This window comes from Babylonia areolata, chromosome 26 (assembly GCF_041734735.1).
Source record: "Babylonia areolata isolate BAREFJ2019XMU chromosome 26, ASM4173473v1, whole genome shotgun sequence".
NCBI lineage: Eukaryota > Metazoa > Mollusca > Gastropoda > Neogastropoda > Buccinidae > Babylonia > Babylonia areolata.
Window position 1 is genome coordinate 16,823,802 of NC_134901.1, and position 12,500 is coordinate 16,836,301.

Below are 12,500 nucleotides of genomic sequence, written 5' to 3' on the forward strand. Positions count from 1 at the left end.
TACCGTTACACCTGAAGCCACAATACTGTTACATCTGCACGTGCAATACTGTCATACATGTATGCAGAAAATAGTCACACCTGCAGGCACAAACTATAATTACACCTGCAGGCACATACTTGTTACACCTACAGGCATAGACTACAATTACACCTGCAGGCACAGACTACAATTACACCTGCAGGCATATACTTGTCACTCCTGCAGATACAGACAACAATTACACCTGCAGCCACAGACTTGTTAAACATGCAGGTGCAGACTACAATTACACCTGCAGGAATAGACTACAATTACACCTGCAGGTACAGACTACAATTACACCTGCAGGTACAGACTACAATTACACCTGCAGGTACAGACTACAATTACACCTGCAGGAACAGACTACAATTACACCTGCAGGCACAGACTTGTTAAACATGCAGGTACAGACCACAATGACGCCTGTGGGTACACACTTGTCAGACCTGCAGGCATAGGCTTGTTACACCTGCAGGTACAGACTACAACCACACCTGCAGGTACAGACCACAATTGCACCTGCAGGCACAGACTACAGTTACACCTGCGGGCAGACTATAGATACACATGTAGCCACACAATACTGTTACACCTCAACACACAATACCGTGACACCTACAGGAAGAATATACCGTTACATCTACACACATGCAGTGCCGTTACACCTGCAGGCAGCGACTGCAGAAGCATGTGCAGAAACACAAGACAGTCACACCTGCAAACGCACAAAACCTTTACACACCTGCAGGCACAGACTACAGTTACGCCTGCTCACAGAACATCATAGTCCTACTCGGTCAGAACCTTGCTGACTTTACGGTCGGGGAGATCAGTGGTGGGCGAAAATGAAAAGGGTGTTGACTGTATAACCTTGACCCTAATAAAGCGCTGTGGGAAGTGACACACACACACACACACTGACCCTTCCGCATGATCGGACTCACTTTCAGATCTTGACCGAACCAGGGTATCCTCCCTTTGGCCAGACCTGCCCCCATGATGCCGCCGGAGTGGGCCATCGGACCTTCCTGTAACACACACACACACACACACACACACACACACACACACACACACACACACACACACACACACACACACACACACACACACACACACACACACACACACACACACACACACACACCTAACATGGTTAAGTACCCGATAAAGATCTAAAAGAAGCCGCTCATAAAGAAATGTGCTTCACAAAAACCAAGGCGAATAAAGTCATAGCGCAAGAAGAAAAAAAGACCGTACTGGTCACAGTTCTGTTTGAATGAAGTATTTGACCATAAGGATATGTAAAAATTGTGGGCCAAAATGAAAGGAATGAAATCTGGCATTGTACTGCAACACTACCCAATCACAACGGGCAATGAGTTTCTGTCCTATCAAGAGAAAGCTGAGAAATTTGTTTTGTATGTTTTCTAAAACAGGTAGTGTGGAAAGTTTGTCAAATGAACGAATGATATAAAGAAAGGAAGACGAAATCAATGACAACACGAAACAATACAGTACACACATCATACAACACAATCTGCACACCTTGCCACAGGCCAGGACAACACGAAACAATACAGTACACACATCATACAGCACAATCTGCCCACCTTGCCACAGGCCAGACCCACCAGGACAACACGAGACAATACAGTACACACATCATACAACACAATCTGCCCACCTTGCCACAGGCCAGGACAACACGAAACAATTAGTACACACATCATACAACACAATCTACACACCTTGCCACAGGCCAGGACAACACGGAACAATACAGTACACACATCATACAACACAATCTGCCCACCTTGCCACAGGCCAGGACAACACGAAACAATACAGTACACACATCAAACAACACAATCTGCCCACCTTGCCACAGGCCAGGACAACACGGAACAATACAGTACACACATCATACAACACAATCTACACACCTTGCCACAGGCCAGGACAACACGAAACAATACAGTACACACATCATACAACACAATCTGCCCACCTTGCCACAGGCCAGGACAACACGGAACGATTAGTACACACTTCATACGACACAATCTGCCCACCTTGCCACAGACCAGACCCGCCAGGACAACACGAAACAATTAGTACACACATCATACAGCACAATCTGCCCACCTTGCCACAAGCAGGACAACACGAAACAATTAGTACACACATCATACAGCACAATCTACACACCTTGCCACAAGCAGGACAACACGAAACAATTAGTACACATATCATACGACACAATCTGCCCACCTTGCCACAGGCCAGGACAACACGGAACAATACAGTACACACATCATACAACACAATCTGCCCACCTTGCCACAGGCCAGGACAACACGAAACAATACAGTACACACATCATACAACACAATCTGCCCACCTTGCCACAGGCCAGGACAACACGAAACAATACAGTACACACATCAAACAACACAATCTGCCCACCTTGCCACAGGCCAGGACAACACGGAACGATTAGTACACACTTCATACGACACAATCTGCCCACCTTGCCACAGGCCAGGACAACACGAAACAATTAGTACACACATCATACAGCACAATCTACACACCTTGCCACAAGCAGGACAACACGAAACAATCAGTACACACATCATACAGCACAATCTACACACCTTGCCACAAGCAGGACAACACGAAACAATTAGTACACATATCATACGACACAATCTGCCCACCTTGCCACAGGCCAGGACAACACGAAACAATACAGTACACACATCATACAACACAATCTACACACCTTGCCACAGGCCAGGACAACACGGAACAATACAGTACACACATCATACAACACAATCTGCACACCTTGCCACAGGCCAGGACAATACGAAACAATACAGTACACACATCAAACAACACAATCTACACACCTTGCCACAGGCCAGGACAACACGAAACATTACAGTACACACATCATACAACACAATCTGCCCACCTTGCCACAGGCCAGGACAACACGAAACAATACAGTACACACATCATACAGCACAATCTGCCCACCTTGCCACAGGCCAGGACAACACGGAACGATTAGTACACACTTCATACGACACAATCTGCCCACCTTGCCACAGACCAGACCCACCAGGACAACACGAAACAATACAGTACACACATCAAACAACACAATCTGCCCACCTTGCCACAGGCCAGGACAACACGAAACATTACAGTACACACATCAAACAACACAATCTACACACCTTGTCACAGGCCAGGACAACACGAAACAATTAGTACACACATCAAACAACACAATCTACACACCTTGCCACAGGCCAGGACAACACGAAACAATACAGTACACACATCATACAACACAATCTGCCCACCTTGCCACAGGCCAGACCCCCTAGGATAGACAGGATGACGCCCACCAGCTTGGCGATGAAACAGCGCAGCGACACCAGACCCGGGACTCGAACCCCGTTCAGGTAACTCTTGATCAGCGGGATACCGCTCCCTGCCGCCTTGGGCTGCACACGGACACAGGTCGACTTGAGAGAGAGAGAGAGACGGAGAAAGACAGAGAGAGAGAGAGAGAGAGAGAGAGAGAGAGAGAGAGTGTGTGCTGCGCACGGACACATGCCAACTTGAGAGAGAGAGAGACAGAGACAGAGAGACAGACAGAGAGACAGAGTGAGAGACAGAGAGAGACACAGAGAGAGAGACAGAGAGAACGACAGAGACAGACAGAGAGAGAGAGACAGAGAGAGAGAGACAGAGAAAGAGAGAGCGAGAGAGAGAGAGAGAGAGTGCGTGTGCGTGCGTGTGTAAAACAGAATAGTAAATTCTATGAAAAGCAAATATAATCACTGACACGGACCAGAGAGAGAAGAAGCGTGGGGTTTTTTTCTCCCAAGGAAAACAATACTCCCAGTTGTTGTTTTTTTCCCGGCGACACCGGCCTTACCTGCAGGTAGGTAACGAGGCCAGCGGCCAGCAGAGAAATGCCCAGGTTGATGCCGCACCAGATGGCGATAGGAATGATGAGGCAGTTGTCGTCAGCACACTTGTCCATGTCTTGTGTCAGTCAAGGCCATCAGCTATAAGGCATTGCATTACATTACGCTACGAAAAACAATCGTGATTTTTTTTTTATCGTACAATACGCTGTAATGATAATTAATGTTAATCAGTCATTCGGATGAGACGATAAACCGAGGTCCCGTGCGCGCGTAAAAGAACCCACGGCAACAAAAGGGTTGTCCCTGGCAAAATTATGTAGAAAAATCCACTTCGATAGGAAAAAAATTAAATTGCAGGCAAAAAAAAAACAAAAAATGGGTGGCGCTGTCAGTGTAGCGACGCGCTGTCCCTGGGGAGAGCAGCCCCAATTTCACACAGAGAAATCTGTTGTGACAAAAAGAGTGATGCAAATACAAATAATTGTACATCACACTATAATTAACAGTCATGTATTGCAATTGTGCAATACACTACAGTGAACAATTATGTATTGTACTGTACTGCATTATACTGCAATGAACTATAATGTAATATTTTATTGCATTACACTAAAATGAGCCATTATGTACAATTCTTACATTGCACTGGTATGAGCTATATAATGCACTGTATTGAGCTACACGGCATTGAGCTACTATGTACTGCATTACAGTGCACTGTAATTGACTATATTTATCGTATTGTATTACACTGCAGTGAAGTGTAATGTGCTGTATTACATTGAAATGAAATGTCAGGTATTGTACGGTAATAAATAACAATGCGCTAAACTGAACCGTCCCAACTACATTGCACTGCACTATACATGCACTGCACAGAACTCTTATCCCGTGTACCGTACTGCACTACACTGCACTATACATGCACTGCACAGAACTCTTATTTCCATGTACCGTGCCACACAGCAAATCGCTACACTGAACCATAGCTGCACTGCACTGCTAAATGCTATATATACATGCACAGCACAATACTCTCACCATCCCTGTACCGTGCCACACAGCAATGCGCTACACTGAACCATAGCTGCACTGCACTGCTAAATGCTATAATATATACATGCACAGCACAATACTCTCACTGACCACCCTGTACCGTGCTACACACCACCGTCCAGTACCAAGGCACACAGAAGGAAGGATACAATCAGCGATGAGGTGGAACTTCTTGTGGGCCACCAGCTCCACAACGATGTGTACGCCGGCAGCCAGCAGGGACGTGCCGATCCCCACAAGGAACATCATCACCCATCGGCTGAGCCACATCAGCGCCAGCTTTCTCTGTCGTCGTCGTCGTCGTCATCATCATCAGCATCATCATCGTCATCGTTAGTGATAAGAATCTCTAGGGGGAGCTGGGCAGTATAAGGTCTTCAGAGAAGAAGCCCCCCCTCAGTCAAGTGTTTCGGCCCTTAATTCCTTACACTCTAAAGGGGGTATTGTAATGATCGTGGTCATCAGCATTATCATCGTCATCATCAGCATTGTAATGAACATCGTCATGAGTATCATCATCATCATTGTTATGAACGTCGTCATGAGTATCATCATCGTCATCATCAGTACTGTCATCGTCATCAGCATCAGCATCGTCATCATCAGCATTGTAATGATCGTCATCATCAGCAGCAACATCATTGTAATGATTGTCATCATCAACATTGTAATGATCGTCGTCATCAGCATTGTAATGATCGTCGTCATCATTAGCATTATCATCGTCATCATCGTCGTCATTATCAGTATTATCATCGTTATCATCAGCAGGTTGTTTTGCAATACGGTTGTACAGATTGGGTCATGATTCACAGAAAAGAAAAAAAAATGGAAAAAAAAAAAAGAGAATTTTTTTTTTTTAAATCAAGCACATCGCCAAAACCATTCAATATCATAAACATTAACTGAACAACAAGCTGTAGGGGCTTCATGAGAATCAGTAAGCCTAACACTAGTGCCACCCCCCCCCCCCCCCCACACACACACCCCCAGCCTCCCCCCTCTTTTCCCCCACAGCCAGTGTCTTGCTTTCAGTTATCAGTTATCTCCCTTCGTCCATTCCCTGTTTTATGAGTCAGTGAGAAGAGAACAGTTCAGTGAGAAGAGAACAGTTCAGTGAGAAGAGAACAGTTCAGTGAGAACATAATAGTTCAGTGAGAAGATAACAGAACAGTTCAGTGAGAAGAGAACAGTTCAGTGAGAACAGAACAGTTCAGTGAGAACAGAATAGTTCAGTGAGAAGATAACAGAACAGTTCAGTGAGAAGAGAACAGTTCAGTGAGAAGAGAACAGTTCAGTGAGAAGAGAAGAGAACAGTTCAGTGTGAAGAGAAGAGAACAGTTCAGTGAGAACAGAACAGTTCAGTGAGAACAGAACAGTTCAGTGAGAAGAGAAGAGAACAGTTCAGTGAGAAGAGAACAGTTTAGTGCAGTTCAGTGAGAAGAGAACAGTTCACTGAGAAGAGAACAGTTCACTGAGAAGAGAATAGTTCACTGAGAAGAGAACAGTTCAGTGAGAAGAGAGAACAGTTCAGTGAGAAGAGAGAATAGTTCACTGAGAAGAGAACAGTTCACTGAGAAGAGAACAGTTCACTGAGAAGAGAACAGTTCACTGAGAAGAGAAGAGAACAGTTCAATGAGAAGAGAACAGTTCAATGAGAACACACACAAGCTAGCCGGCAGCACCTTGGATCTGTTCTTCATCTGTTCGTTCTCATCCTGGTGCAGCTGGCTGTCAATCTGGTCGTAGTTCATACTCTGAAAACCAGCACGCGAGGTCAGTCCTTCTCTGGGTCAACATAATCATCATCATCAGTCATGGGGGAAGAGATGGGGAGGGGTGTGTGTGTGTGTGTGTGTGTGTGTGTGTGTGTGTGTGTGTGTGTGTGTGTGTGTGTGTGTGCGTGTGGGTGTGTGTGCGTGCGTGCGTGCGTGAGTGCTTGTGTGTGTGTGTGTGTGTGTGTGTGTGTGTGTGGAGGAAGGGAGTGTCAAAGAGTTTATAATCAGGATATTTTCAAACTTTTCAATACAAGGACAGACACAGACACAGAGAGAGAACTCAGAACTCCAAACGTTTTATTCAAAGAGAGAGAGAGACAGAGAGAGAGAGAGAGAGACAGAGAGAGAGATTCACACACACACACACACACACACACACACACACAGCACACACACGCGCGCGCGCGCGCGCGTGCGCGCGCACAAGAGAGAGAGAGAGAGAGAGAGAGAGAGAGAGAGAAGGCGTATAAATCAACAGCAGCAACAGAAAAAGAAGAAGAAAAGACAGCTGACATGCGAACAAAGGAGACACAAGACGAGACGACAGAAGGCAGTTTAAAAAAAAAAATTAAAATAAAAAAAAAAAAGATGAGACGAGAAACGTTCACAACAGAGAAGGGAACAGACAACAGAAAAAAAAAAGAAAGACAGAAAGAAAGAAAGAAAAATAATCTATGGGAAAAAATGAAACGAAAGGAATGAAAAAAACAACAACAACAAAGAAGACAAACAAGGTTTGTCACATCAGCATTCCAAGGAAGACAGGGAAAGGTGTGTGTGTGTGTGTGGGGGGAGGGGGGGAAAGGTGCGGGGGGGGGGGGGGGGGTACCCACCTCCCATTTGGACACCAGTCGCTTCCGGAACCGTGGTGATTCTTCTGCGTACTGCTTCCATCGTTTGCTCAAGTCCTGTAAACACACACACACACACACACAAAAGCACACACACCACTACGATATAAAACACCATTTTTTGCGTGCGTGTGTATGTGTGTGATTCGGTCATGATGTATGGCTTTATTTACGTAAGTCTTCGTTTAGTGAATTCAAGGACGCGTCCAATATAAAAAGAAAAGCACACAAAAAACAAAAACAAAACACACACACACACACACACACACACACACACACACATATATATATATATATATATATATATATATTTATCCCTCTCTCTCTCTCTCTCTCTCTCTCTATATATATATATATATATATATATATATATATATATATATATATGTATATGTCTATTTACATTATCTCAGAAAGAATAATTATTAATGTGTTATACGAGTGGAATTATCAAAGGAATGATCCTCTAAAGACAAACTAGATAAACATAAACCGTAGCGTGGACACAGTCCATTATCAGGCTGTGTGGAATTCTGACTGGTGGTGGTTCGAACACGCCAGAGATAAAAAGCACGAAAGCTACAGCCGGCGAGGGTCAGTTCTGACCGCTCACTGACTGTATCAACACAGACAGCATGAGGTGATCGGCTCTGCCCTCGTGATTGAAACTATGGAAAGCAGGCAAACAGCTTGTTTACTGGAGAGCAAGACTTGTACTGCCTTGGAGACAGACAGACATAAACATATATATAGACTCTGAGAGCGAGGGAGTGAGAGCGAGAGTCAGAGACAGAGAGTAGAGAGAGAGAGAGAGAGCGAGAGTCAGAGACAGAGAGTAGAGAGAGAGAGAGAGAGAGAGAGAGAGAGCGAGAGTCAGAGACAGTAGAGAGAGAGAGAGAGAATGAATGAATGAATGTTTTATTGCCGCCAGGCCGTAGGCATCATAGCATCGGGATGCTAGGAAGGGAGACGTGCTGATAATAGTATTCTGTTGACATTCCTGTGAATATTAGGGATTATCCAATACTCTGAAATGAGGGAGAGAGAGAGAGAAACAAGACAAGAGAAGACAAAATCTTTATTATCGAGGGTAACAGATAAGCAAGTAACACGCTTTTTTTTTTTACATCCAGCCCTCGCCCTACAGACGGGATAAAGCTAAAGAAGCGAAAATAAGCGAGAGAGCGAGAGACAGAGAGAAAAAGAGATATAGATGGAGAAAAGGTAGGGTTGGGGGAACATGAATGTATGTCCATTTTCAGTCTCTCAGAAACCACTGGACAGGTGTATATAAAGCAAACAAAACATTCGCACCTACAGATGCATGATTTGATTTTTATCATGTTCACCTGTGCAGGTTCGGGATAAAAAAAAAACACAAACAAAAAACAACCTTACAATTAAGTTGATTTCTCTTAATTCATTTACAACATAACTGTTAATTCACGTTAATGAAAACGACACGCCTGATTTTGAGAAAAGAAGAGGAATAAGTCCATGACAGGATACACAAATAAAATTGATGGACACACAGATACAAACACTGAGACTGAAAGACAAATAAATTGATGAAGGCATCAAAATACAAACGAAAGGTTTCTTACAAAATGTTACACAGAGGATCTGTTTTCTTTTGATATTGTATTTTATATTCTCAGCCGGGCATTAGTATGCCTGTATTATAATTTCTTAGTTCATAATTTTTTTTCTTTTTCAGTGGGAGGTGTTTTTTTTTTGTTTTTTTTAATTTTTATAAGATATATTACAAAAAGGATCTATTTTCTTTTCATATTGTTGGTTACATTCTATTCTGTATCATCATTTCTTAGTTCATTATTTCTTTTTTCTTTTTCAATAAGCCCAATGCTTTTTATATATATGTATATATATTTTTTTTTTTCTCATATAGATTTGACTCGGTTAGGAAAAAAACATGAGACCAAAGAATCGTATTCGAATCTGTTCAGCTTGTGACATGCTAGTTCGATTTCCGACCGAAATACCTTTCCCTCCCAAACATCCACCCGCCACACTCCTGTAAATCGGTTTACCATTAGTCACCTTAAACATCCAAAGTTTGATAACCTACAGTCATACACCACATGCGTTCGACTTCCGAATGTCTCCCCAATAATCGATTTACGATAAGTCGATCGTCTGAAACACCCAGGTTGACTGTCCGTTTCCCCGACTTCCGAATGTCTCCCCAATAATCGATTTACGGTAAGTCGATCGTCTGAAACACCCAGTCTGTCCATTTCCCCGTGACTAACCGTCACGATACCACTGCTCGACTGAGAAAATAGGTCCGACTAAGCGCGATCAGGTTTCACAAATACTGATAGATCGGTAAACATCGTAAACTTTCAATCATCTCCACATAAGCATGTCAAAATTTGCAAACCAGCTGGAATTAAGAGATAACGTGAAACTCCGTCGTGTTTCCTATCTCGCTGAAGGGAACAGCGACATCCAGGAGTGGAGCCGCATTAGGAAAACAAAGTAGTCCGAGCACTGTCTGATGGTCATGAGTTTGACAGGATGACTCATCTGAACACTGACTGTCATGAGTTTGACAGGATGACTCATCTGAACACTGACTGTCATGAGTTTGGCAGGATGACTCATCTGAACACTCTGTCTGATGGTCATGAGTTTGACAGGATGACTCATCTGAACACTCTGACTGTCATGAGTTTGACAGGATGTCTCATCTGAACACTGACTGTCATGAGTTTGACAGGATGACTCATCTGAACACTCTGTCTGATGGTCATGAGTTTGGCAGGATGGCTCATCTGAACACTCTGTCTGATGGTCATGAGTTTGACAGGATGACTCATCTGAACACTCTGTCTGATGGTCATGAGTTTGACAGGATGACTCATCTGAACACTCTGACTGTCATGAGTTTGACAAAACGATAGTGAAAGTCTCAGTCAACTATGTAAACACGTCCAATGTGTGGATCAACTGGACGAAGAAGACACATACAGCAATGCCACACTTGTTACCTCCAAATAGAGGTTGAAGAAATAAAACAGTAATTAATTGTTATTAAAAAAAAAAAAAAAAAAAAAAAAAAAAATCAAGCACGTCTTAATCTTCACAAAAAAGAAACAACATCGTAGATGATACGGAGGAGGTTGTGGTAGGGGAAGAAAGCAAGTTGAGCGGACGGTGCAACGCTAAATTCTGGAATGTCTGTACTTTCTGTGGACCACACTAAAAAGACTGCTGGTATGTTCTGACATCCACCCACCCACACACCTACACAAACACACAGACAGACAGACAGACACACACACACACACACACACACACAGACCCACCCTGAATTTGGCCGACAGAAGACTGGTCAGTGTATCGGTTTGCTCAGCTTCCTCCCCCAGCTCAAAGGAGGCCAGCGCCTTCCTCCCTCCCCCTGCGCTGCTCGTGCTGCCCTGGCGGACTGGGGTCACCTTGAACTGCAACATGCCGCACGTGCTGTCCGTCACCTGTACTGTCCCGTACTGGTGGAGGGGTGGCCCAGTGGTAAATGCGCTGGACTAGGAGGCGAGTGTCCACAGGTTCAATTCCCATACACAGATCGGGATTTTTATCCCACCCCCCATCCCTCTCCTACGCCTCCCTCTCATAAACCTTGAGGGGTGCTATTGGCACTATGATTTGGATGAATCGATAAACCGAAATCCCGTGTGCTGCATGCACTTTTGCGCGCGTAAAAGAACTCATGGCTAAAAAGGATAATTGTTCCTGGCAAAATAACGAGGAAATATCTACATTGATGGCAATACAGATGTACTTGAAAACAGAAAAAAAAGAGTGGTGCTGCACAGAGGGGTCGAGCTCCCCACAGGGGAGAGCAGCCCGGATTTTACAGAGAAATCTTTTGTGACAAAAAGTAATACAGTAATCATACAATATAATACAATGTCTTGCTCATGTACCTTAGGCACACGTGACACTGTAAAACAGTATGCATCAACGTTGCTTAGCCAGTTGCTCAGCCAGCCAAACTACTGTCAATTCTGATCCAGTACAACCTGATGAAAAAAAATATTTAGCACACGTACAGTCATGTTCATGCACATAAACCTTAAACGTGCCTCTGACGTTGATCATTTAATAAAATTTTCGTCAGATGATAAACAAAGTAATATGGAGACAAACATAAACGATACATTACACACACGATCAGTAAAATGGATGGTTTATCCGTCTCATAACAATGATGATCAATAAAGGATTTTTACTATTTGACGCATATGTAGTATAGAATCAATCAATTAACAGTTTAATTGGTTTCATCGGGTCAGAAAATTACGATCACCACAAGGGTTGATGTTGGTGCGAGTTCAGTGTTTGGTGTGGAAAGAAATCTTTAGTTTTCCGACTAAAACAACAAAAAAGAAAAACCTCACGCAAACCCAGTGTTGCACTATTTTCCTCAGGCTATACATGCCCACGATGACAGTGAAAACCCTTCAGTGAATCGGCATCTGTGCGCGTTGAACAACTGCCGCCACTTTCTACAACACATCCAACAACTGACGATGGTTCTGATAGTGTCTGATGCATGCTGTGGGTAATTTCTGTTTCCATAAACCACCGAGCTGTGGGTAACACGAGTTCAGTTTTTCACGAAATGTTTTGGATCCTCTGCAAAGCGCATACATAAGAATCATCAGGGCGAACAACGCAGGGGGTAGGTAATATCACTGAAAATGCGCGGGAAAAAAAAAAAAAGCAAAAAAAAAAGCAAAAAAAAAAGCAGCCAATCGCCAAGGAAAAGAAGACGCCGTATTTTGGTCTTGAGCGGCGAAAAACGCGAT

At 43.8% G+C, this 12,500-nt stretch overlaps 1 protein-coding gene across 1 annotated transcript in view; it reads right to left on the minus strand.

Annotated features, from left to right (window-relative positions):
• LOC143300771 (H(+)/Cl(-) exchange transporter 7-like) overlaps nucleotides 1-12,500 on the minus strand; it is a 44,429-nt gene that overhangs the window by 24,867 nt on the left and 7,062 nt on the right. The window contains exons 2-8 of the mRNA XM_076614699.1: nucleotides 10,998-11,132; nucleotides 7,648-7,722; nucleotides 6,722-6,793; nucleotides 5,186-5,321; nucleotides 3,986-4,095; nucleotides 3,405-3,548; nucleotides 969-1,052 (exon numbers count right to left, since the gene is read on the minus strand). Coding sequence (XP_076470814.1) covers nucleotides 969-1,052; nucleotides 3,405-3,548; nucleotides 3,986-4,095; nucleotides 5,186-5,321; nucleotides 6,722-6,793; nucleotides 7,648-7,722; nucleotides 10,998-11,132 — 756 coding nt within the window. The remainder of the gene's footprint in view (nucleotides 1-968; nucleotides 1,053-3,404; nucleotides 3,549-3,985; nucleotides 4,096-5,185; nucleotides 5,322-6,721; nucleotides 6,794-7,647; nucleotides 7,723-10,997; nucleotides 11,133-12,500) is intronic.